This window comes from Rhinatrema bivittatum, chromosome 4, assembly GCF_901001135.1.
Source record: "Rhinatrema bivittatum chromosome 4, aRhiBiv1.1, whole genome shotgun sequence".
NCBI lineage: Eukaryota > Metazoa > Chordata > Amphibia > Gymnophiona > Rhinatrematidae > Rhinatrema > Rhinatrema bivittatum.
In genome coordinates, this window is record NC_042618.1 from 103,123,331 (window position 1) to 103,147,440 (window position 24,110).

Below are 24,110 nucleotides of genomic sequence, written 5' to 3' on the forward strand. Positions count from 1 at the left end.
GCACGGCAGGGGGTGTTTGCGTGGCCCGGTCCTCCCGCTGCTCGTTCTTCTGCTGCCGTTGCCCGCCGGCTATCAGCACATTCAAGCCCAGCGGAACGGCAGCGGTGCAAAAAAAAAAAAAAAGCTGTGGCATCCGCGGCTGGCCTTTTCTTCTTCCCGCGCCTGCATTTCCCCCCACCCCGGACCAGGAACAGGAAGTGGTGCGCGGGAAGAAGAAAGGCCGTGCCGCGTGATAAACTAGCAGTGGCCGCTGCAGCATCGGCCCAGTGGCGTAGCCACGGGTGGGCCTGGGTGGGCAGGTGCCCACCCAACTGGCACCGGAACTGCAAGGCTGTCGCGGGATCCCATCCCCGCGACAGCGAACAAGAGAACCCACGCCTCGCGCGCCATCACCGCACACATGGGGAAGCGCTGCTGCGGCCGTATGGCCAACCGGTTTCCTGTTGGGGGGGGGGAGCGGAAGCGCGCGCGCAGCTTCCGCTTCCTCCCCCCAATGGAGGAAGATCAGCTGCCTCTCCTGCTGCCACCGGCCTCCTGCTATCTTCGGGCGTCGGGCTGTATGGCCCACCGATCTTCCTGCTTGGGGGGGGGGGAGGGAGGAAGCGGACGTTGTGCGCTGCGCTTCCGCTCCCCCCCCCTCCCGACAGGAAGTTCGGCTGGCCGTACGGCCCGACGCCCGAAGATAGCAGGAGGCCGGTGGCAGCAGGAGAGGCAGCTGATCTTCCTGCTTTGGGGGAGAAAGCGGAAGCTGTGCACGTGCTTGAATGTGTATGTGTGGTTGAGAATGGGAGCCTGGGTTTGTGGGTGGGTGAGAATGGGAGCTTGAATGTGTGGATAAGAATGGGTGCTTGAATGTGTGTATGGTGGGTGAGAATAGGACCTTAAATGTGTATATGTATGGATGAGAATGGGAGCTTGAATATGTGTGGGTGAGACTGGGAGCATGGGTGTGGGTGAGAATGGGAGTCTGGGTTTATGTGTGTGGGTGAGAATGGGTGCCTGGATGTGCGTCTGTGTGTGCATAAGAATATAAGCCTGGGAGGGGTGAGAAAGTGAGAACTTGTATGTGTGTCTGCAGAGAATGTGAGCTTGTGGGGGGGGGGAGAGCATATGAGAGTGAGAGCTTGAGTGTGTGAGAGGGAGTCTGTGAGAGAAAGTGTGTGTGTGTGTGTGTGTGTGTGAAGGGAAGAAGACAGTAATAGAAGAAAGACACTGAAAAGGAATTAGGAAATGAGCTATAAGGGAAAAAATGGGAAAAAGAGACCAGGACCAACTGATTAAAAATACAAAGATCAGACAACAAAGGTAAAAATATATATCTATATTTTGAGATGTTAGCAATTTAAATATAAGCAACACAACCGCTCTCTCAAAATTTATGGACAGGTAGGAGCCGTGTATAAAATCGTAATAATAAGAAGGCTAAAGTACCACAAATCACCGTGAATTATGTTTGTATCATTAAGTAAACCTCATACTTAGGCGTAGATGTGAATGCTATGCTGCATAATTTGGCATTATTTATCAGTAAAAAAACAACTAGTAGACCTGCATGCCTACAGCCCACCCATGTTAATCTTGTGCCCACCCAAAAAATCAATTCTGGCTACGCCACTGCATCGGCCCCCAAGCTATTGCAGCAGACGGTAATCGGGAAAGGAGAGAGCAGCATGAGCCTCCCGCGATCGATGGAATTCTTCCTTCTTGGCCTGCGGGGGCTGGAGGAGCAGCTACCGTTTGTGCTCGGGGGGGGGGGGGGGAGAGGAAGTGAGTGACAGAAAGAGAGAGAAGCAGCCAGCCAGTCTGTGTGTGATTGAGAGCCTGTGTGTAAGTGAGAGAATGTATTTGATCGAGAGTATGTGTGTGATTGAGAGAAACTGGTCAGAGAGCTGATGTATGTGTATATGTGAGAGACAATGAAAGTGACTGCTCAAGGAGATGACTGATGTGTATGTGAGAGTGTGAGACAGTCAGGGATGTGTGTGTGTGTGAGAGAGAGAAAAAGCATGGAAGTGAGAAATCTGGGTATGTGAGAAAGCATGGGAGTAAGAAGCCTGGTGTTGTGGGGGTGTATGTGAAAGAAAGCATGGGAGTGAGAAGCCTGATTATGTGAGAGAGAGCATGGGAGAGGGAAGCCAGTGTGTGTGCATGTATATGAGAGAGACTGGTTGGTAAGGTGACGGTGTGATTGGTGTGAATGTGAGAGAGAGAGAATGTGATTCAGGGAATGAGAAGCCTATGCACGTGGAGAGCGAGCATGGAAATGAGAGAGACGGGTGTGTGTGTGTGTGTGTGTAACAGAGAAAGTGATTATGGGAATGAGAAGCCTGTGCATGTGAAGAGAGTGAGCATGGGAGTGAGAACCTGGGTGTGTGAGACACAGCATGGGAGGGAGAAGCCTGTGTATGTAAGACAGAACATGGAAGTGGGAAGCCTGTGTGTGTGTATGCATGAGAGAGATCAGGTGACTGGGTGGTGTATGTGTGAGAGAAAGAAAGTGATTATGGGAATAAGAAGCCTGTGCATGAAGAGTGGCATGGGAGTGAGAAACCTGTGGTGTGTGAGACACAGCATGGGAGTGAGAAGCCTGTATATCTGAAAGAGAACATGGGAGTGGGAAGTGTGTGTGTATATGCATGAGAGAGATCAGGTGACTGGTGTGTGTATGTGTGAGAGAGAGAAAGTGATTATGGGAATGAGAAGCCTGTGCATGTGGAGAGAACAAGCATGGGAGTGAGAGACTGGTGAGTGTATGTGAGAGAGAAGTGATTATGAGAGTGAGAAGCCCATATATGTAAGTGGAACACGGGAGTGGGAAGCCTGTGTGTGTGTGTATGGCATGAGAGAAACTGTTCAGTAAGGTGACTGGTGTGTTTGTCAAAGACTGGGAGATGATTGGTGTGTGAGAGACAGAAACTGGTCATGGGGGCATGACTGGTATGGTGTGTGTGTGTGAGAGACATGGGCCCTAAGGAAGAGGACCATGAGTATAGAGCTTAGCCACTACTGCTGCTTCTGGTGTGTGCTACAGCCTGCATGGAAGAGGAGTAGGAGAGCTGCTGGAGGGGGTAAGTAAAGGTGGCTTTTTAAGTTTATTTTTCTTGATTGACTGCCATTTTAATTATTTAATATTATGTGATGTGTCTGCTTTTTTTGAAATATTTTATTGGTGTTTGGAGAATTTTTAATAGTTTTTATGAGTTTTTAATTGTTGGATGTTATTCTGTTCATAGTTGTTGTGAAACATTTATTCTGCTTATTAGTATAGTTTTACAATTATTTCTGTGTGGGGATCTATAGCTGCTTGCTAGTTCTGTTTTCCTAATAAGAGGTGTATTGGTTTTTAGGGCCTGATTTAATATTTGTAGTGTTGCCTTTTCATAGATAGGGTTGCTCCTGTTTGAGTGTATTCCATAATACAGGTAACTGTGTGTGGATTAGTTTATGTGCATTACTACAGATCCTGGGAGTATGTTAGGTCGGTTCTGTGTCTGTTACAGAGATATTTTACTAGCATGTAAGTGTTTTATCAGTCTTATTTGTTGCGTTTTCTCAAGATGACATGCATTGGTGGTAAACTGCTGTCTTTTCATAAGTAGGGCTATTGAGCCTGAAAGTAGAAGGAGTTTGAGTTGCTGTTACTGAGATGACACCAGAACCAGAATATCTTTTTAGTAGAGTGAGTTGAATGGGGAATGTCATAATTCTGCTTTACATCCATTATTGTGGATCAGGGGGGTTCCCGTGGATGCAAACTGTACATTTAAATCTAGCCCTGTGACGATCATGGGTCAGTGTGTCACGCATGTGAGAACCATCTGTCAGGTGTGTCCCGACAGAAAAAAGGTTGAGAACCACTGCGTTAGAGAATAGCCACTGCCATTAGCAATGGTAACATGGAATAGACTTAGTTTTTGAGTACTTGCCAGGTTCTTATGGCCTGGATTGGCCACTGTTGGAAACAGGATGCTGGGCTTGATGGACTCTTGGTCTGACCCGGTATGGCATTTTCTTATGTTCTTAAGCTCTTCACGCCACACTTGTTGCTGCTTTGACACTCTTGACAGCTTTGGAGGTTCATGCCATTGTTGTTGATGTCCTTTGTCCTACTTTTGGAGCCTTGAGGTGTTTCAGCCACTCTTGATGCTATTTTGCTCCTCTGATGGTGCCCTGCAAAACTCCTGCCACTACTGATATTCCTTGCCTCATTGTGGGTTAGTGCATTCCTCATGCCACCTTTGGTGCAACATTGACATATTCTTGATGCAGATGATTGCCTTCACATTCTGATGAGGTATACTCACCAGTTTTATTAAAAATTATTAGAGAAACCCAATTTAGGAGCCAAAAATAGTCTGCATTGCTTCTTCCCCCATTGACGATAATGATAAACAAAGGAACAAATGATAAACTGAATGAATGACTATGATCTAGCAAACAAGTGAATGAACCAAAAATATTTTTGACTCTGCACATGCCAAGTAGGCATACACATTTTTTCATATTTTAACCTTTATGAATTTTAACCACAGATTACAGTACATATTATGCCATCTTCTAAAATAGTCATTACTACAGACAACCAAAAGACTGAAGTCAATATGCATCATTTGTTATCTTTTTTGTACACAGTCTTTCCAGTAAAGAAAGTCCTAATTCTGATGTCTGGACTTTGGTATTCCATAACTCTAATTAGAAAGCATCAGTGGCTCATCTTGAATGTAGGCACATATGGGGCAAGTGATTCATTCATTTGAGACTGAATTTTCTCTCCAAAAAATAAAAATAGCTTCTGCAACTACATAATGAGAGATTTGTTTTGGTCATATGCTTGAATAGTTGGAGAGGTCATGGAATATGCAGAGAAGCCTTCTGTTAATGTCACTATACTCTTGTCTCTCCACAAGGCAGAATGGACAAAAAAAAAAAGCTTCTGTACCATAGCCAACTCTCAAATGACTTTTTTAGTTAATTAAAATTATTTTAATAGGAAAATACTCACGAGACAAAGTCTTTCCAGAGACATCCTGTTGAGCTGTACAGAGATAAACAATAGCACAGTATAGTTAAAATGTACCTTTAATAAGACTAAAACATATTTACTGTACCTAAATGTAACTTGCCTTGAGCTATCAATAAAATGGTGTGAGCTAAACACACAAAGAAAAAAAAATATAGGTTCTTATTTAGAGCTGTTTATTGCCAATGCTAAACCAATGAGTGAATTTATATCTGGCGCTAACTCTGTTAGTGCCAGAACACAAGACAGATTTAGAACAGGTTGCAAATTGCAACCTTGTTGCAGTTCACTTCTTAGCTCTGCATCTTTATTTAAATATGACATCAAGGTAGAGAAATGCTAAATAGTTAATGTAATATATTCTGATTGAGCTGCTGTATAGCCAATCTGTATCATGAAATTTACAAGCATATTATACTGCAAGTAAGGGTTGTTAGAGGTACTGAATCTGTTAGAGGTACTGAATTGCATTTTTAAAAAGCAGAGGGAAGTTGGGTGCACTGGAGCTGAATCAGGAAGCTGAGTCAAAAGCAGAGAGAGCAGAAGAGGTGGCTGCAATGATAGTGATTTTTTAGGATGGGTAAGAAAGATCACAGTGAACAAAGGAGAGACACAGAAGACATCATAAAAGTATTTTTGGATTGATGATGAATCATTTTGTCTGTGAGAGGAGAAAATGATTGAAGGGTACAGATTTGCCTCTCACTTATAGCCCTATTCACAAAGATACATAGGGATGGTAATTTTGAAACAGCCGTGCGGACACACATGTTCATGCATATGCCAGCTCGCGCCAAAGGACATGGTCATATTATAATATACGCACCTATATGCGTACATAGTATAAATAGGCAGTACACACATACATGTGGGTACAATTTTATATGGATGCGTGCATGTGCGCGCAAATGCGCCTCTACCACATAAGTGAGGCATTTTGTAGACATGTGCTGATGCAATTACCAATTTCCCCTGTCCATTCCCAGTTCGCTCAGATGAAGGACAGGACTTCCTAACCCCACTAGGCTAATTAGCCTCCCTTTCATTCTGTGAGTCCCAACTCTTAAACTCCCGCTTACGTGTTCAGCTTTTTTTTGTTTTAGAACTTGCACGGCATCCATGGCAGAAGTAAAGTTACGTGCTAGGGGACCCCAGTGAGTGCTTGTGTGCATAAATGTTTATGCACTGGTTTCATTCATAAATCCTGGAACACCGATGCCCTGCCCAGACAACACCCACCCCGTCCCTTTCTTCAAGAAAAAAATTGTGTGTATGTACCAGGAGATACATGAGTATGCAGGCATCTTTTAAAATCCGGACGGCGCATACAGGCCCAGTTTCTGCACGTATCTCCCTGCTTTGACATGTACCGGGCTTTTAAAACTCATCACGAAGGGTTCATGCACTGACGTCCACATTATTAATGAACAGGCAACATTGAAAATAATGGAGTCTGCTGTCAATAAATGCACATTTTGGCATGTTAGTTCTTAGTGCACCTTTGTGAATAGGGGTGTTAATTCTGGAATTGTGGTCCCCTTCCCAATCCCGATGGCACATCAATCGCTTAGAAGCCCGAGCTGTTCGTCTGGCCCTCAAGTTTTTTCTTCCTCTGATTCGTCACAAAGCTGTCCGAGTACTATCAGACAATTCCACCACTGTAGCTTACATAAACGACAGGGCGGAACTTGGAGCCGTCTGATGGCGTTAGAGACCAGCAAGCTTTTTCTTTGGGCAGAGAGACACTTGGATCGTCTGGCGGCTTCCCACATAGCGGGGAGGGAGAATGTTCAAGCCGACTTTCTCAGTCGTCAGCATCTCGATCCCGGCGAGTGGGAGTTATCGAACGTCGCGATGGATCTAATTGTGCGCAGGTGGGGTCCCCTCACCTAGACCTCATGGCTACGCTAGCCAACGCAAAGGCTCCACGGTTCTTCAGCCGGTGGAGGGAGCATTGTTCAGAAGGGGTGAACACGCTAGTTCTTCCCTGGCCCTCCGACGTTCTTCTCTACGTGTTCCCTCCGTGGCCGTTAGTGGGAAAAGTCCTTCGGAGAATAGAGCTCCATTGCGGTCCGGTCATTCTCGTGGCTCCAGAGTGGCCTCGGAGACCATGGTTCGCGGACCTGGTGAATCTCTCGGTGGACGGTCCTCTCCGTCTCGGTCATCTACCCCATCTTCTGCGCCAAGGTCCCGTATTTTCCGATCAGGCGGATCACTTCTGTCTAGCGGCATGGCTTTTGAAAGGCGTCGTTTGAGACGCAGAGGATATAAAGATGAGGTTATTGCCACCCTTCTCAGGGCTCGTAAGCAATCAACTTCCATTACTTATGTTAGGGTTTGGAAGGTTTTTGAGGATGTATGTGAAGAGTTGGGCGTTTCGGCTCGTTCGCCTCTGTGGCGGTCTTACTTTCTTTTCTTCAGCGTGGCCTTTCTAAAGGTCTCTCGGTGAGCTCTCTGCGTGTTCAAGTTTCTGCTCTTGGTTCACTTTTAGGCACCATCGAGGGTCTCCGGTCGCCTCTCATCCTGATGTTGTTCGTTTTCTAAGAGGCGCTAAACATCTGAACCCGCCTGTTCGGTCTATTTGTCCTTCGTGGAATTTAAACTTGGTGCTTCGTGCTCTTTGTTCGGCTCCGTTCGAACCTCTTCGTCGTGCCACTCTTAAGGACTTGACTCTTAAGACTGTTTTTCTGGTTGCTATCTCTTCTGCCAGGAGAATTTCTGAGCTCCAAGCTCTATCCTGTAGGGATCCCTTTCTCCGTTTTTCGGATTCCGGTGTCTCTCTAAAGACTGTTCCTTCCTTTTTACCTAAGGTTGTTTCATCTTTTCATATTAATCAGTCTGTTGAACTTCCCGCTTTTTCACCGGAGGAGATCTCTGCCTCCGGTGGTAACGATCTCCGTCGTCTCGATCTCAAAAGGATCTTGTTGCACTATCTTGAAGTTACCAATGACTTTCGTCTCTCTGATCATTTGTTTGTCCTATGGAGTGGACCCAACAAAGGTAAGCAAGCTTCTAAAACTACTATTGCTCGCTGGCTGAAGGAGGCGATTTCCTCAGCCTACATTTGCAAGGGCAGGCCAGTTCCTGAAGGTCTGAAAGCCCATTCTTTGCGTTCTCAGGCGACTTCTTGGGCGAGTCTCAATCTGTGTCGTCTCAGGAGATTTGTAGGGCGGCTACTTGGAAATCTCTTCATACCTTTGCTCGTCATTACCGACTCGACGTTCAGGCTCCAGTTTTTGGTTCCTTTGGTCGTCAGGTTCTTCGAGCGGGATTGTCTGGATCCCACCCTTTGTAGGGAAGCTTTGGGACATCCCATGGTCTGGACTGATCCGGGTACGTACAGGGAAAGGAAAATTAGTTCTTACCTGATGATTTTCGTTCCTGTAGTACTACGGATCAGTCCAGACACCCGCCCATTCTTCTCTTATCTGCTCGTTTTTCCTTCTACGGAATGTTTGTCTTTTTCTTGATCTCCTGCATCATATGTTTTTTGAAGTTCACTGTTAAGGCACCGGAAGCATCTTTGATGATCAGGGTAGTTATACAAGAGCGCTTAGTTACACAGTTCTTTTGTCCCAATTGTTGGGTTATTTGGTTTTTTTTTATTTTTATTCTGGTACTTGCTTGATCTTATACCTTTCTACTTTGACAATAGTTATACTGAGGGTTCCGGGGTAGGTTCTGTCCTTATATGAGCTAGCCTCAGAATTCTGAACTGTCTCCACCTGCTGGAACGGGAGCTTAACCCATGGTCTGGACTGATCCGTGGTACTACAGGAACGAAAATTATCAGGTAAGAACTAATTTTCCTTTACCTCTCGCACACGGCTTCAGAAAACACTATAGCACTGAAACATTACTAATCTCTCTAACAGATAACGTACTACGCGGATTTGACAGTGGAAAACACTACATTATGATATTACTAGACTTGTCAGCAGCATTTGACCCAGTAAACCATAACATACTACTAAAAAGGTTAGAAGAAATAGGATTACAAAACAAAACAATTGAATGGTTCAGATCTTACCTAACAATAGATTTTTTCAGGTACAGATAAAAAAACACAATATCAGACAAATCGAGCTAAAGACTGGGGTCCCCCAGGGTTCAGCACTTTCGGTGACTCTATTTAACATTTACATGCTGCCTCTATGCTACCTATTGGCAGGACTAGGTATCATACATTACATATACGCTGATGACATTCAGCTAATTCTGCCGGTAGAAGAAACAATTGAAAAAACATTAAACTTTGCAATGTTGTACCTAGATATAATAAAACTACTACTAAACCAAATGGAACTAGTAATTAATATTGAAAAAACAGAATTTATACACCTTGAACGAAAAAACATTGAAATAATTCAGAATCCCATCAAACTTAAAAATAAGATAGTGAAGCTAACTGAGAAAGCTAGGAACCTAGGAGTAATAATTGACATGGAACTCAGCTTTAAGCAACACATATCACTGAAAGTTAGAGAAGGCTACGCCAAACTAAAGGTCCTTAGGAGATTAAAACCCTTATTAGCCCAAGCACACTTTTGAACAGTTCTGCAAGCACTTATATTCGCTAGCACGGACTATTGTAACACACTCTTCCTGGGATTACCACATGCAAAACTAAGACCACTACAAATCCTACAGAACTTGGCTGCCAGAATACTTACTGGAAAAAGCAGGAGGGATCACATCACTCAAATACTTGCCGAATTACTCTGGCTGCCAATAGAACAAAGAGTGCAGTTTAAAACGCTATGCACTATTCACAAACTAATCAATGATGAAAATGCTGATTGGCTAATCACTGCACTGCGATTGCATGTCCCCCAGAGAAATCTCAGATCAGCCAATTATCTCTAACCATACCCTCGGTCAAAACAGCAAAACTGACCCCAAGTGAGAGAGAGATCACTATAATTAGCGGGTCCAATATTATGGAACACAATGCCACTCGAAATAAGATTAATGAGAGATTTAAAACTCTTCAAAAAAAAGTTTAAAAACATGGCTCTTCAAAAAGCTTTTCACAGTGAGATCGGTGAGTGAGAAACACAAAAGAACACAGACACACGCTGAAAGTCACCTAACAGCGTAATGCTTACTTTATTATTTTTTCTCATAAGTATTTATTTAAAAGTACAGTATAAATCATATATGATTATCCAATTAATGGAAATACCAATCCACTTTCCATATAGATTATAATTTTTGAAACATGTAACCGAAACATTTGTTGGCACCTACTAGATAATTTATAAACCAATCCAAACTTATTTACGTGCCTATTTGTAAACAGTTGTGATGGTGCATTACTAAACGACAGTATAGAAACGTTTTTAAATAAATAAAATTAACAACTTCTGCTACATATGGTTTGTTTTCTCGTCGCTACTTTCGCCAAGTAGAAGATCACCATATCAGAGATGCCCATTCAGGTCTTATCCATCATACAGACCACAGCCTTATACACAACCACCTCGCCAACCCCCTCAAAATAATCAACAATGCAGGGGTCATCCACGTACACAATGACAACAAGGACAACAACTGGCCACGACTGCGAAACAACCAACTTTTTAGTGTTTCCGGGGCCACCACCCCCCACAGCCGTGGGAGACAGAATCTCAGCGTTCAAAGAGTCTGGCATACAATCACATCCGACCGCTGGGAACTGGAGATAGTATCCCAGGGTTATCAATTGCATTTCCAATCCAAACCGATTCTTCTGCATTTAACTGCCAACATAGGCAATTACTCAAATCACATTCATTTGGTAACGGAACTTTCACTGCTCAAAAAACCAACAAGCAATAAGAACTCTACCATCACACCTTCACAATATGGGGTTTTATTCCCCGTATTTCCTAATCCCCAAGAAAACAGGAGGCCTAAGACCAGTTCTAAACTTACGCAACCTAAACAAACATCTAGACAAAAGTTCAAGATGGTCTCACTCAAAATAATTCTTCCACTCCTTCAGCCCAACGATTGGATGTGCTCACTGGACCTCAAGGATGCATATGCACATATTCCAGTGCCACCCTTCTTCATTGAAATACCTTTGTTTCCAATACAAACGCCAACATTACCAATACAGGGTTCTCCCCTTTGGCCTCTCATCAGCCCCATGGGTCTTCACAAAATGCATGGCAGTGGTGGTGGCCCACCTCGGTCAACGGGGAATTCAGATCTTTTCTCTATCTAGATGACTGGCTCGTAGTAGCATCAGACCAAGGATGTTATTAGATCACCTACACCAAACTATCTCCTGTCTACAAAGTCTAGGGTTGATTTAAAAACTACAAAAAATCTAACCGGATTCCCTCCCAAAAATTGCATTTCATAGGAGCATTACTGGACATCACAAAAGCAAGAGCCTATTTACCAACAGACAGGAAGTTGTTGCAAACACTGACCAGAGATCTGTCTTGCAACAAAATCAACAGCCAGACAATTACTAACTGTGCTGGGACATATGGCTGCAGCCATTCACATGGTCCCAAATACTTGCCTTCACATTCGTTGACTCCAATGGGGCTTAAAACATCAGTGGAGACAACATTCTCAGCCGATGACTCGCAGAATATCCTTAACTTTAGCAGTGAAGGATTTGCAGTGGTGGCTACGGCCACACATACTCCAGAGAGGTGCACGGTTTTCAACACCACCTCACAATATTGTCCTAACAGATGCTTCTCACAAGGGATGGGGAGTACACCTCAATCAACTAGAAACACAAGGACTATGGACCCCTCGAGAGGCTGCTTATCAAATCAATCTCCTCGAACTCAGAGCAATCTGTTATGCCCTGCAGACCTTTCGGACGTAATTACAGGGCAAACGAGAAATGATTTACACAGACAATCAAGTACCCATGTTTTATATAAACAAACAAGGAGGGTCAAGTTCATGGATTCCCTGCAGAGAAGCCCTTCTCATATTGGACTGGGCATCTCAACACTCAATACTCTTGCAAGCAAACTATCTCCCCGGCATAGCCAACACGAGAGCAGACCGGTTGAGTCGAATATTTCACCCTCACGAATGGGCTCTAGACCAGAAGGTAGCCAACAAAATTTTTTCCCATTGGGGAACACCATCCGTAGACCTCTTTGCCACAGAAAGCAACAGAAAGGTACCTCATTTCTGCTCCCTGTTTCCTAGTCATCTCAGAGTGGCTCAAGACGCCTTCTTACTCCCGTGGACGGGAAGTCTAATGTACGCCTTCCCTCCCATTCCACTAATAACTCGCACACTACAGACATGCATTACAGAGGCGGTGGATTTTATCCTCATCGCCCTGGCGTGGCTGAGACAACCATGGTATTCTTACCTCCTTTGTCTCTCGATTGACACATCCATCTCCTTGGGCAACAGGGAAGGACTACTATCCCAAGACCAAGAAACTCTCCTTCACCCAATGCAAGACTCCCTCCACTTGACAGCGTGGAGATTGAACGGGAACTATTCAGAGAGCAAGGAATCTCGGAACATATCCAAACAGTTCTTTTAGCAGCCAGAAAACCTACCAGGAAAGCATACCAATATAAATGGAAACATTATGAATCATGGTGTTCTACCAATCACCATGATCCTTTTCATTGTGCTCCTACGAATCTCTTAGATTATCTATTCTCATTGCATTCATCAGGATTAGCAACTACCTTAGTGCGAGTACACCTTAGCGCCATTGCAGCCTACCCTAGGCCTCTTCAAGGTCAACCAATCTCACAACATCCGATGGTTTCCAGATTCATCAGAGGTCTCTACCATCTGCGACCTCCAATTCTAAGCCGCCAATAGCCTGGAACCTCAATGTAGTTCTTGAACAACTAGTGCTTTCACCATTTGAACCTCTAGATTCAGCACATATGAAATACCTCACATGGAAAGTAGTATTCCTTGTTGCAGTAACTTCTGCACGAGTAAGTGAACTTCAAGCATTGGTGCATTACAAACCTTACCTACAGTTCTTTCACCACAAAGCAGTCCTACGAACTCATCCTTCCTTCCTCCCGAAGGTGGTTTCACCATTTCATATCAACCAATCTATTGAACTCCCTACCTTCTTCCCAAGGCCACATAGTAATGAGAGAGAAAAATTACTCCACACTCTGGACTGCAAAAGAGCGCTGGCATATTATAAGACTAGAACACACGTAAACTCAAGACCATCTCAGCTGTTCTTATCCTTTACCCCAAATGCTCCTGACCTACCAATTGCAAAACGAACAATTTCTAGCTGGATTGCTCAGTGCATTCAGTTTTGTTACAACAAAAGACAAAAAAACACTACCTGTGAAACCACATGCACATCAACTTCGGGCAATTTCTATGTCCATAGCACACTTAAGTCACGTTTCACCTACTGACATTTGTAAAGCAGCAACCTGGTCATCTCTGCATACGTTTACATCTCACTACTGCTTGGACCACCAGACGTCCCAGGATGCTAAGCTGGGACAAGCGGTATTGGACACCTTGATTTAAAAAATAAAATAAAATCTACCTCTGCTGTCCACTCAACATGTCATGCAAAAAAAAAAAAAAAAGGTGACAACACTTTTTTAGCGTGACAAGGGAGCTTGGGACTTCCAAGACAGCATGGCTAATTCAGCCCTGCTATAGACGGGGAAAAAGCGAGTTTGCTTACCGTAAACAGTGTTTCCGTAGATAGCAGGATAAATTAGTCATGCTGACCCACCCACCTCCCTGGACAACCTTGCATATTTCTAACTGCTACAACACAGACTGAGGAGAAGCTGTTTCTGCGTGGGAACACTCACGCAGCCGCACAGAGAAAAGCTCTGTATCAGTTTTGGGAAGCCCCGCCTCCGACGCAAGACTGACTGTCCCAAGACAGCATGGCTAATTCATCTTGCTGTCTACGGAAACACCATTTACGGTAAGCAAACTTGCTTTTTTAATTGAAACATAATATATGAAGTATGTATCTGTAAACTTTATTTTGTAAATTTATTGTAAGATAAACAATAAATCAAGACAAACTAAAATAAATTTGGGTAACAAGCTAATCAAATGCAATCCTCAGCTGAGAAGTCCCCACTTATTTGGCTGACTTTATCCTGCTTATCCAAAAAGAAAGCTAAGTTGATAATTTGTAACAGGTGTTCTCCATAGACAGCAGGATAAATCAGCTACATAATCCTTCTCACCTCCCCTTAGAGATGAATAGCTTGTGGTAAAGTCTGAGGTGACTCACGTAGCAGGCAGCTTTTCTGTTCAGAAGCCACTGAGTTGACATTACCAACGTATGTGGCTGATTTTTATCCCACTGTATACAGAGAAAACTGTTATAAATCAGCATGAGATGGGCTTTAGATTGGTTTTCCAGCACTGATTCAAACCACTTGAAGGCTATGGCTTTAATTCATGTGATCTTTAATCATTGTATCAGGTGCTCATTATTGACTATGTCAAAGGCAGTGGACAGATCTAGTAGGACTAGGAGAACATAGATGCCTTAGCATTTTTTGATGAATATTTTTGGCTATGGCAAGTAGAACAGATTCTGTTCTGTTTTTTCAGAATCCAGATGAGCAAGGATGTAGGAGGGTATTTCCTTCTAGAAAGTCCAGGAAGAAATAGACCATTTTTTCTACTAGTTTCGGTTTAAAAAAAAAAAAAAAAGGGGGGTAAACTGGATACTGGACGTTAGACTATTTTTGGGTTAGAGCCTGGTTTCCTTGGTAGGGGGGAGGGAAGTGCCTTGAGTTAGAGTGTTTAATCCGGTGGCTAACTGGAGGCAAGATTTGGTTCTAAGATATGTATTTAGGAGGAATTGAGTCCAGTGGAGAAGTAAATCACCTGATCATTTGGGGATTTTTTTCTGCTTTGGAGGAAAAAGTCCTGTGTTTGAAGAATGGGATGCTATCTGGAAAGGGTTGGTTTTCTCTTGGTAAATTTGTGGGAGGAGTATCTGAGATTGGGTGTTAGAGGAACATATGTCATTTAGACTTAGTAGGGGAAGAAGGAAGGGTATGAAAGGAGGAGCACATCATTTGCTGAATTCTTCATGAAAAAAATTCAAAGTCCTCAGGTGTGTGGGTCCATCAGTAGTGATGGTAGGAATCAGGGTTTTAGGCTTGGTGAGTTTCTGGACCTGTTGAAAAAGTTTTGTTGGGTGACTTTTTTTTTTTTTTTGATAGCTCTGATTGTTTGGTATTGTACTCTTTTGCTTGTCGAGTGACAACTTTGTGTGTTCTTAGCAGGTGAGTAGGATGGCTTCTGTTCTTTGTTTTTGCCATTTGTAATCAAGCTGACTGGATTGTTTTAAATAGGAGGAGACCTTCATGGAACCAGGGAGAGTTCCTGGGTGGTCTGGTGGGATTGAATTTGAGGGAGGCTAGCATCTTGATGTCTGTTGTAAATTATTCATTCCATTGTTGTACTAGGAGATCTGCTGGCTGAATAGCAGTGGGGATATCTGATATATTGAGCTCATATAGCTTGTTAGGTGTGCCAAAGGACCAGTTTCTGGTAGTGGGGGGGTTTGTGTACTGGTGTTGGAGAGTTTAATTTGACATAGGAAAGGTGGGCCCATACTAGATAATGGTCTGACCAAGAGAAAGGGCCTACGATTACTGCGTTAGGATCTATGTTTACGCTGGAGGAGTGAAATGTAATATCAGATCAAGAGTGTGACCTGCCTTGTGGGTAGGAACTGTGACTAGTTGAGCAAGACCAAGGTCTTCCATTTTGTGTTGAAAACCGATTGTGTTGCCTTTAGGGGAGACCTCAATATGGTAATTGATCACCTTGGCCAAGACATTTGTATGTAATGGTGGCTAGGTCAAACATGAATTCAGATAGTTTAATAAATGAGTCAAAATGATTACTTTGAGGATGGTAGAATAGGGCAAGTTCAAGTCCCTCATTTTGGAATTTCAATATAAGGCAGTCCAATTTGACATTTTATTTGTTTGCAATTAGTTCGATGGCAAGGGAGTGATAGAGATGATAGAAACACCACCACCATGGTGTGTGATGTATTTGGTATCCTGATGGGCATAGTTGTGAGAAGGCGATCTATCCAGATCTCTGTGAGGCATATGATGTGCAGTTTCTATTCTTCAGTTAGATCTGGGATGTGTGGCTTTGCAGTTTGTAGATTTTGCATTGAGGAATCCTAGAAGTATAACGGTGGTATTGTTTGTTCACTATTTAAACTGACTATGCTATTCACCTATCAATGCTGTAGATTACATTGTATGTCTACATTAGTCTGGCATAGAAACACTGAAACAGAAAATAGAAAAAATGTCTAAACAACCCTTCCTGACTCTCCTGTCCCCAGGTATGGTTTATCAGGCAGTGATGTTCTGGATAATGTGGCATGTGCTCGAGCATTTAATACAGATCATCAGACCCAGCTTCTCTATCAGGCATCTGCCATGATGACTGAATCCAGGTAAGAATTATGCCTAGTTTAAAGCTTTTGGGTTTTTTTTGTAGAACAATCAAAGGAGCATAATTATCCAGTGCTGTCAATTTTATTTAAACACGAGAAAGAAATTACTTCCTGTTGATCACGTGTAGGTGCTAGTCAAACATTTTAACAAATTTGTAGCCTGCTAATTCACAGAATTTAATATCCACCCACAGAGATTAAAATAATCATTTAAATATGCACTATTCAGTGTTATTTATTAATAAACAAAATGCAAAATTCTATGTATTCATATTTAAAGCTATCTATCACACTCACCACCCCCCATTCACATACATTAAAATACATTGAAAATGTCAAAAACATATAGATCTTCCTCTAAATCATCACATAAGTCTTATTTCTTATACCAAATGAATTCAATGTACAATATTGTTCAAACAAGTACTATAAATTGTCATGTATTTTATATTTTCTATCAGCTGTCATAAAGTCCAAATATTACAACTCCCACTAAGTGTCTTCCCAAACTTTCTCGTTGTCCTCCACGTTCTCAAATTCTCCTAAATCTTCTCAACATCCTCTGCTGTTCTCCGACAAAGAATTCTCTGTTTCGCCCTCTCATGTAAGGGCTTACTCAGGGAAAATTGTATCTACTAATATCCACATGACTCTTCATTTATTTATACTGTTTCAAAGACTCGTCTCTCAACCAGTCCTACAAAATCAAAAAACAGATAGTAAGTAGCTGCCCACTTCTATTACATTACCTAACACACCTTAACCTATATAAATTAAAACTCACCGTCTATTTTAAATAGGCGGTACTCTTTCATCTACTCAATCGTTTCCAATGCGATCCCCAAATCCACATTTACATTTTCACAACGTTTTCTCCTTTTTATGTTTATTCCCTCGCCTTAAAAGCATCACGTCTTCTGTAACACACAAAATATACACATTTCAATTCCAACCATAACGCACAACTTTACTGATCTAAGCTCGAGCTCCAACAGTTACTCACCCTGATACCGGAAATTATGTCAATCAAGATTTCTACGTACTGCATAGACATTTCAATACAAAGGGGGCTATTTATATCCCTATTCATTAACCAGACCAATCATTATCACTTAACTGAAGCGGAATAAACCCCACAATCCAGCAGTCAAAGAATTTTTTATCATCACATCCTCAAACCCAAGATGGTGAGACAGAGTGAAATGCTAAGAGAAATTAGGGAAGCTAACCAAATTGGTAGTGTATAGGTAATTGAAATCTCCTATTATTACAATATTGACTGGGTAATTGTATCATTGGGACATGCTAGAGAGATAAAGTTCCTGGTTGGAATAAATGACAGTTTTATGGAGCAATTGGTTCAGGAACAGTCGAGAGAGGGAACAATTTTAGATCTAATTCTCAGTAGAGCACAGGATTTGGTGAGAGAGGTAATGGTGGTGGGGGCCGCTTGGAAATAGTGATCATAATATGATCAAATTTTAATTAATGACTGGAAGGGGGACGGTAAGAAAATCTAATGCTAAACTTTCAAAAGGGAAACTTTGATAAAATGAGAAAAATGTTAGAAAAAAACTGAAAGCAGCTACAAAGGTAAAAAGTGTGCAAGAGGCATGGACATTGTTAAAAAAAAAAAAAAAAAAAAAAAATACCATCCTAGAAGCACAGTCCAGATGTATTCCACACATTAAGAAAGGTGGAAGGAAGGCAAAGCATAAGCATTGGCAAGTTAAATGTAAGACATTGATAAGACAGGCTAAGAGAGAATTTGAAAAGAAGTTGGCCGCGGAGGCAAAAACTAACAGTAAAAACTTTTTAAAATATATCCGAAGCAGAAAGCCTGTGAGGAGTCAGTTGGACCGTTAGATGATCAAGGTGTTAAAGGGGCACTTAGAGAAGATAAGGCCATCACAGAAAGATTAAACAATTTCTTTGCTTCAGTGTTTACTGAAGAGGATGTTGGGGAGATACCCGTTCCAGAGAAGGTTTTCATGGGTAATGATTCAGATGGACTGAACCAAATCACGGTGAACCTAAAAGATGTAGACCTGATTGATAAACTGAAGGTAGTAAATCACCTGGACAGGATGGTATACACCCCAGGGTTCTAAAGGAACTAAAAAATGAAATTTCAGATCTATTAGTAAACATTTGTATCCAATCATCCATTGTACTGAAGACTGGAGGGTGGCTAATGTAACCCCAATATTTAAAAAGGGCTCCAGAGGCAATCTGGGAAACTACAGAGCAGTTAGCCTGACTTCAGTGCCAGGAAAAATAGTGGAAAGTGTTCTAAGATCAAAATCACAGAACATATAGAAAGACATGGTTTAATGGAACAAAGTCAGCATGGCTTTATCCAAGGCAAGTCTTGCCTCAAATCTGCTTCACTTTTTTGAAGGAGTTAATAAAACATGTAGATAAAGATGAGCCAGTAGATGTAATGTATTTGGATTTTCAGAAGGCATTTGACAAAGTCCCTCATGAGAGGCTTCTAGAAAAAGTAAAAAGCCATGGGATAAGTGGCAATGTCCTTTCGTGGATTACAAACTGGTTAAAAGACAGGAAATAGAATAGGATTAAATGGACAATTTTCTCAGTGGAGGTGGGGGTAGGCAGTGGAGTGCCTCAGGGATCTGTACTGAGACCTGTGCTTTTCAATATATTTATAAATGATCTGGAAAGGAATATGACGAGTGAGGTAATCAAATTTGCAGCTACAAAATTATTCAGAGAGTAGTTAAATCACAGGTAGATTGTGATAAATTACAGGAGGACCTTGTGAGACTGGAAAATTGGTCATCCAAATGGCAGATGAAATTTAATGTGAATAAGTGCAAGGTGATGCATATAGGGAAAAATAACCAATGCTATGGTTACACGATGTTAGGTTCCATATTAGGAGCTACCACCCAGGAAAGAGATCTAGGTGTCATAGTGGATAATACATTGAAATCATCGGTTCAGTGTGCTGCGCAGTCAAAAAGCAAACAATGTTAGGAATTATTAGAAAAGGCCTGGTGAATAAACGGAAAATGCATCGTTCCATGGTGAGACTGCACCTTGAATATTGTGTACAATTCTGGTTGCCGCGTCTCAAAAAAGATATAGTTGCGATGGAGAAGGTACAGAGAAGGGTGACCAAAATGATACAAGGGATGGAGCAGCTCCCCTATGAGGAAAGACTTAAAGAGGTTAGGACTGTTCAGCTTGAAGAAGAGATGGCTGAGGGGGGATGTGATAGAGGTGTTTAAAATCATGAGAGGTTTAGAACGGGTAAATGTGAATCTGTTATTTATTCTTTCGGATAATAGAAGGACTAGGGGACACCTCCATGAAGTTAGCATGTAGCACATTTAAAACTAATCAGATAAAGTTTTTTTCACGCAACGCACCATTAAACTTTGGAATTTGTTGCCAGGGGATGTGGTTAGTGCAGTTAGTGTAGCTGTGTTTAAATAAGGTTTGGAGAAGTCGTCCCATTTCCTGCTATTAATCAAGTTGACTTAGAAATTAACCACTGCAATTACGTATCAGTAGCATAGGATAAAACTTAATTTTTGGGTACTTGCCAGGTTCTTATATCCTGGATTGGCCACTGTTGGAAACAGAAACATAGAAATGACGGCAGAAGAAGACCAATCGGTCCATCAGTCTGCCTAGCAAGCTTCACTTCTTTTTCTCATACTTATCTGTTTCTCCTTGTCTCTAGTAACCTTAGGTTCTATTTCCCTTTCACCCCCACCATTAATGTAGAGAGCAGTGATGGAGCTGCTTCCAAGTGAAATATTAAGTTTGATTAGTTGGGTAAACGGCAGCATAGCTCTCTGTCGTTGAAGCAGAGAGCAATGCTGGATATGCGTGAAGTATTAATTTTCTTCTCCCCTGCCGTTGAAGCAGGGAGCTATGCTGGATATGCACTTGAAAGTGAAGTATGCCTTTGAAAGACCATTAACTATCATCACAAATATTGAAAAGCCTCATAATTGATAATTGAATAAGCCTAATAATTGGTAATACTTATAGCCCATGAACCCATCCCTGTTTGTTTTGTTTTGGTTTTTTTTTAATTTGGAGATGGCAGCCCTCCATCCTTCCGTTCCGTGAAGGTGGAACACCAATCACTGGCCAACTGGCATCCCGCTCCGTGAATGCCTCTGTGGCTACTGCCGCTCCGTGCAGTTGTTTTGCTGCCTCCTCTTTATACGCGTCCTCTAGACCTGATGGATCCACAGTGTTTATCCCACGCCCCTTTGAAGTCCTTCACAGTTTTGAACTTCACCACTTCCTCCGGAAGGGGCATTCCAGGCATCCACCACTCTCTCTCCGTGAAGAAATACTTCCTGACATTGTTTCTTAGTCTTCCTGACATTGGTTCTTAGTCTTCCTCCTTGGAGCCTCAGCTCGTGACCTCTGGTTCTGCTGATTTTTTTCTGACGGAAAAGGTTTGTCGTTGTCTTTGGATCGTTAAAGTTTTTCAAGTATCTGAAAGTCCTGAATCATATCATCCCTGCTCCTCCTTTCCTCCAGGGTGTACATATTTAGATTCTTCAATCTCTCCTCGTATGACATCCGATGAAGACCCTCCACCTTTCTGGTCACCTTCTCTGTACCGCTTCAATCTTGTCTCTGTCTCGTTGTAGATATGGTCTCCAGAACTGAACACAGTACTCCCAGGTGAGGCCTCACCAAGGACCTGTACAAGGGGATAATCACTTCCCTTTTCTTACTCTATATTCCTCTCTTCTATGCAGCCCAGCATTCTTCTTGCTTTTGCTATCGCCTTGTCGCATTGTTTTGCAGACTTCATATCATTAGACACTATAACCCCAAGGTCTCTCTCCTGCTCCGTGCACATCAGCCTTCTACCCCCCCCCCCCCCCCCCCACCCCCCCCCCCCATCGAATACAGTTCATTTGGATTTCCACTCCCCATATGCATGACTTTGCACTTCTTAGCATTGAATCTTCAGCTGCCATATCTTCAGACCACTCTTCCAGTTCCTTAAATCCCGTCTCATTCTCTCCATTCCTTCCGGCGTGTCCACTCTGTTGCAGATCTTAGTGTCGTCCGCAAAAGACAATCTTACCTTCTATCCCGTCCGCAATGTCACTCACAAAGATATTGAACAGGACTGGTCCAACATCGATCCTTGCGGTACACCACTTAAAACCGCTCTCTCTTCAGAGAAAGTTCATTACCAACATCACACATTGTCTTCTGTCCGTCAACCAGTTTGCAATCCAGGTCACCAAATCTGCACTCACTCCTAAGCTTCTCGTTTTATTCACCAGTCGCCTATGCGGAACAGTATCAAAAGCTTTGCTGAAATCTAAGTAGATTGAATCGAGCGCTCTTCCTTGATCCAATTCCTTGGTTACCCAGTCAAAAAAGTCAATCGGATTTGTCTGACAGGATCTTCCCCTGGTGAAATCCATGCTGCCTCAGGTCCAGTAGTCTCATTCTCCGGACTGTAGATAGTTTCACTATTCTCACTTTCAACAGTGACTCCATTACTTTTCCCACCACCGAAGTGAGGCTAACCGGTCTGTAGTTACCAGCCTCCTCTCTGTTCCCACTCTTGTGAAGCGGGACCAACACCGCTCTTCTCACAATCACTCGGCACCACTTCCCGTTTCTAGGGATCTATTGAACAGGTCACACAGCGGACCCGCCAGCACATCTCTGAGCTCCCTCAGTATCCTTGGATGAATCCCATCAGGTCCCATGGCTTTGTCCACTTTCAGATTCTTTAGCTCTTCCCATACATTTTCTACTGTAAAAGGGTTTTCGTCTATTCCACTTCCTTCCAGTTTCTTGTTGTGTAGAGATGGTCCTTCTCCAGGGTCGTCTTTAGTGAATACAGAACTGAAGTATTCGTTTAATATATCTGCCATTTCTTAGTCTCTCTCCACGCATTGATCATTTCCACCTTTCAATTTCACTATACCCGCTTTGAACTTTTCTCTCTTCACGGAAACAGGATGCTGGGCTTGGGTCTTACCCAGTATGGTATTATGTTATGACATTTTGTGCCTATGCAAAATTCATTTCAAAAAATGTTCAAGTCCGTGTCCTAGTGAGAGCAAATTTTAGGTGAAATTTTTGAAATGTTGAGGATCAAATTAGAAATTGTCTTGGTAAAAATGTTGGTTAATAACGTAGCATTACTGCATAGACACCAATATTTTTCTAAAATTCTAGTTTAATTTTCTTCATTGTTCAATTTCTCATTGGTCTTCTCTTTTGCTTAGCATGAGTTTTTTTCTTTAGTTTTTCCATTCTTGACTTCTGCTTCTTTCTTATTGTATCCCATTTCTCTTGTTTTTCTTCTGCATCTCATATCTTTTTGTCTCTCTCCTTCAATTTCTTGCCCTTTTTTCATATTTGCATACAGTGCATGTCTAGCTCCCTTCTTTTCCTTTTGTTCCTTCTTTCTTTTGTCTGTCTTCACCTATGGTTCTTTCTTCCCCCCCCCCCCCCCCCCCCCCCCCTGTAGATGAGCAGCATGAATTAGCCATGCCTTCTGGGGATGTCCTCCGGTCTTGTAGGTGGCAGAGCTCTCAAAGCAAAATTCTGAGTCTTGCTGTAGTGTGTGCCTGCTTGGCATCTCTCCCGCTTTCGTCAGTCTCCTCAGTCCATTTTTACCCGCGAGTCTAACGCAATGCGGAGCTCTCTGTCTCCTCACACAGTTTTTCTGTGAAAAAAAAAAGGTTTTTTTCTCACTGCCTCATTACTGTAGTTAGGCTTAACTATACTTTCTTCAAATTTGTTGTCATCGAAGAACAGGAAATGCCTCATCCAGGCTTCAAATTCTGTCAGTGCGGGAAAATGTCTGTTACAAACAGGCATACCCTCTGCTTCATTTGCCTGGGTCCAAACCACTACCAGGCTAACTGCAGGGACTGCGGACGCATTTTCCCAAGAGCACAGAGACAAGGGCAGCCAGAATTCAACAATTAAAGGAGGCTGCGTCGGGATCTTATGCCCCCTCAGAGGAGTCTGCTTGATCCTCCCTGGGACCTCCCTGTGCTTAGAAAGCATCAGTGCGTCCATGGGCTGCTTCGGTGGGGCCTCCTACTTCGTCTGTCGACCGCGAAGAAGTTGCAATCGGTGCCAACACACGGTGTGGTTTGACGCACCTGCTGCGTCGAAGACTACATCGGCGACTGAGCGTCGACTGGCTTCTAGGCTCCGACACACCATCGATTTATCAGGTGCTGGTAAGGGAAGCCATGCTTTGGGCTCGAAGCATGGACATAAAACTTCAAAGCATCGAAGCACATCAGCTCCAACGTACCATCACTACCTTATGCCATCGACTCCATCGACGCAAAAGCCTTTTAAACCACCAAAGAAGCACATATCTGGCTACAAGAGGCAAAAAGAACAGTCTCCTCTCTTAATTGTGGATGAAGATCCTTCATCTTCTGCCCCAGACGCATCTCCAGCATCCTCTGCATCTCCAGCATCCGGCCCTGACGAGCCTTTATGCAAGAGGGCAAAGTCATCAAACAGTCCCTATAACCCCAATCTCAGGGATGGAACAACCCACTCTGCCACTGCAAGCTCCACCACGGGGTGCGGCACTTTTACCTGACATACCACCTCAAGAAGCATTGGCCTCGCAGGCGATGTCACAAATTTCTTTGA

At 42.9% G+C, this 24,110-nt stretch overlaps 1 protein-coding gene across 1 annotated transcript in view; it reads left to right on the forward strand.

Annotated features, from left to right (window-relative positions):
• Positions 1–16,208: 16,208 nt before the first annotated feature.
• LOC115090014 (DNA repair protein RAD51 homolog A-like) overlaps positions 16,209–24,110 on the forward strand; it is a 29,202-nt gene continuing 21,300 nt past the window's right edge. The window contains exon 1 of the mRNA XM_029598571.1: positions 16,209–16,457. Within this exon, the coding sequence (XP_029454431.1) occupies positions 16,441–16,457 (17 nt within the window). The 5' untranslated portion in view covers positions 16,209–16,440. The remainder of the gene's footprint in view (positions 16,458–24,110) is intronic.